Source organism: Eurypyga helias, unplaced genomic scaffold, assembly GCF_000690775.1.
Source record: "Eurypyga helias isolate BGI_N326 unplaced genomic scaffold, ASM69077v1 scaffold20811, whole genome shotgun sequence".
Lineage (NCBI taxonomy): Eukaryota > Metazoa > Chordata > Aves > Eurypygiformes > Eurypygidae > Eurypyga > Eurypyga helias.
In genome coordinates this window covers 403-2,615 of record NW_010229164.1, presented here as the reverse complement: position 1 = coordinate 2,615, position 2,213 = coordinate 403, and the positions used below count along the sequence as shown (strand labels likewise).

The 2,213-nt window shown below is 61.3% G+C and overlaps 1 protein-coding gene across 1 annotated transcript in view; it reads right to left on the bottom strand.

Annotated features, from left to right (window-relative positions):
* LOC104516096 (nuclear factor NF-kappa-B p100 subunit-like) overlaps positions 1-2,213 on the bottom strand; it is a gene marked incomplete at both ends in the record, with an annotated part of 2,613 nt that overhangs the window by 172 nt on the left and 228 nt on the right. The window contains 6 exons of the mRNA XM_010160308.1: positions 42-146; positions 198-404; positions 543-649; positions 1,259-1,410; positions 1,655-1,753; positions 1,849-1,889. Of these exons, the coding sequence (XP_010158610.1) occupies positions 42-146; positions 198-404; positions 543-649; positions 1,259-1,410; positions 1,655-1,753; positions 1,849-1,889 (711 nt within the window). The remainder of the gene's footprint in view (positions 1-41; positions 147-197; positions 405-542; positions 650-1,258; positions 1,411-1,654; positions 1,754-1,848; positions 1,890-2,213) is intronic.

Below are 2,213 nucleotides of genomic sequence, written 5' to 3'. Positions count from 1 at the left end.
AGGTCCTCTGGAAGGTTTTGTCTGGAGGGAATGAATTTTACCTTTCTGAACTTTATCACACAGCAAGTAGACCTCGTCCCCTCCCCGCACGGAGCCTGCTGTCTTATCCATCCGCGAGATCTTCAGGTTGGAAGCTCCAGGGGACTCTGCACAGCAAGAAAGGGTATTGGGAGATGCCGGTGGCAGACAGCCTTTACCCTGTCCTGCCCTGTCCCATCCTCTCCCTGGCCTGGCCCCACACTCACTGCTGTCATGGATGGGGTCCGAGATGACGGGCTGGAGGGCCAGCGTGAAGTTTCCGCTGCTGTCACGGAGGTAGGCTGTGAAGCGCAACCGCACGATGCTCAGGTCCATCACCTTCTTCAGCTCCTTCGCCTCCAGCTCGATCTCGCGCTGCTCCGCTTCTGCCGGGGCAGGGGGAGATACTGTCAGGCTGGGCGAGGGGATAGGGGTCCGGGTCCCCCCACCTGCCCCCTGCTAACCCCAGTCCCTCAGCTGTCACACCAGGGTGCTGAGTCCCACTGAGCCCCCCAGGCCCTCACCCGTCAGTGCGTGGCTCCTGTTGCGTATCTTCTGCTGCTTCAGCTTTTCCTTCATGATCTCCATCATATTCTTCTTGGTGACATGGAGCACACCCAGGTTGCTGAACCTGGAGAAGAGGGATCCTGCTGGGATCTGGGAGCAGCTAGCCCTGGGGCACACGAGCTCCTGCAGCCAGGAAGGAGCTGAGCAAAGCACAGAGCGGTGCTGCTCGGGCCATGGGGGGTCAGTGTGTGCGGGGCATAACAGGGGCAACCACAGAGGAGAGGAGGCCAGAAAAGGGATGGCTGAAAAACTCCAGGCTCCCACAAGTGACAAGTCCAAAGGGGAGGACCAAGAGGGCTGGAGGCCAGAGGAATGCAAATGGGACCACGCTAAGCCAGCAGCCAAGGCTGGATTCATCAGAGCCACTGCAGCAGTTGCTGAATAACCCCAAGACTCAGGCTGGCTACAGAAGTCCTCTGCAAAAGCTGGGGAGCTGCAACCCCAAGGACAGAAGCCCAAAACAAGCTGCACCTGCCAGACCCAGAGCTGGGCAAAATGCTCAGGGGACAGAGCTGTACCGATGACCCTGCCTAAACACATTCCTAGCCCCATCCAGCAAACCCAGCTCCTGGATGCCCTAACCCCCCCTCTTCTCCCCAGCCTGTAAGCTGCAGCCAGGCCCCCAGCTGCCCCGTGTAGGCAAGAGGCCACCCCAAGTCTCCCTCGCACATACTGAGCCGTCATGTCCTTGGGTCCCACGATGGCGACGCAGTTGCCAGCCTCGTTGCACTGCTTGCCTACCAGGCTGTGAGCGTGCACGCGGGGAGGGTCGCTGTGCGTCACCAGGTCCACCTCGATCCGGGCCATCCCCGTGTAGTTGCAGATCTGGGGGGAGAAAGGAGATGGGAGTCAGGTACAACATCCCGGGGAGCCTGCAGGACTCTCCCCAAACCCCTGCTACCCCTCCCCAGGGCCACCAGCCCTCCTGCCACAGCCTGCCCATTCCTCCAGCGCCACAGGACACACAGAGCTTGATATACATTTCCCATCCTTCCTTGGAGGCACCCTCTCAGTGCTGTGCACACTGGCTGAAAACGCTGCCCTGTGCCCTCCCCAGGGCAGCGCTCACCTTGACGGTGGGATAGGTCTTGCGCCCCTTCTCGCTGGATGCTCCCGGCAGCCCCCCGTGTGACGGGCCCTCGCAGCCGTACCGAAACCGGAACCCGCGCTGCGAAGGCAAAGATGGGGTCAGCCAAGGGTGGCCCAAGCCATGAGAGCAGGGGGTAACGGCTACCCCTGGCCTGACCTGGCTGCCATCCTTACCTGCTTCGGCTGCTCGATGATGACAAGGTAGGGCCCTTCCACTGGAGGACAGAGAGGAGAGGCACCGGTGAGAAACACAGGATAACCAAAGTGCGTGCTCCCAGTAAGGATGCTGGAGGTTCGGGGATGGTGATGAAGATGAGATGACCCCTGCCCATCCCATGAGGGTCCTCAGGGCCCCTGTGCTGTCAGAGCCCAGCCAGGAGCAGCGGTCAGAGCAACAGGGAGAGGAGGGAAGGGCCAGAGGATTCTTTGGCACTCGGGGAGCAGGGAGCCCCAGGGGACCCATCAGAGCCCAACCTCAAGTCTCAGACTGAGCAGCAGGGCCAGACCGAACAGTCCCTGTCCCGGTGGCACGCGGCAGG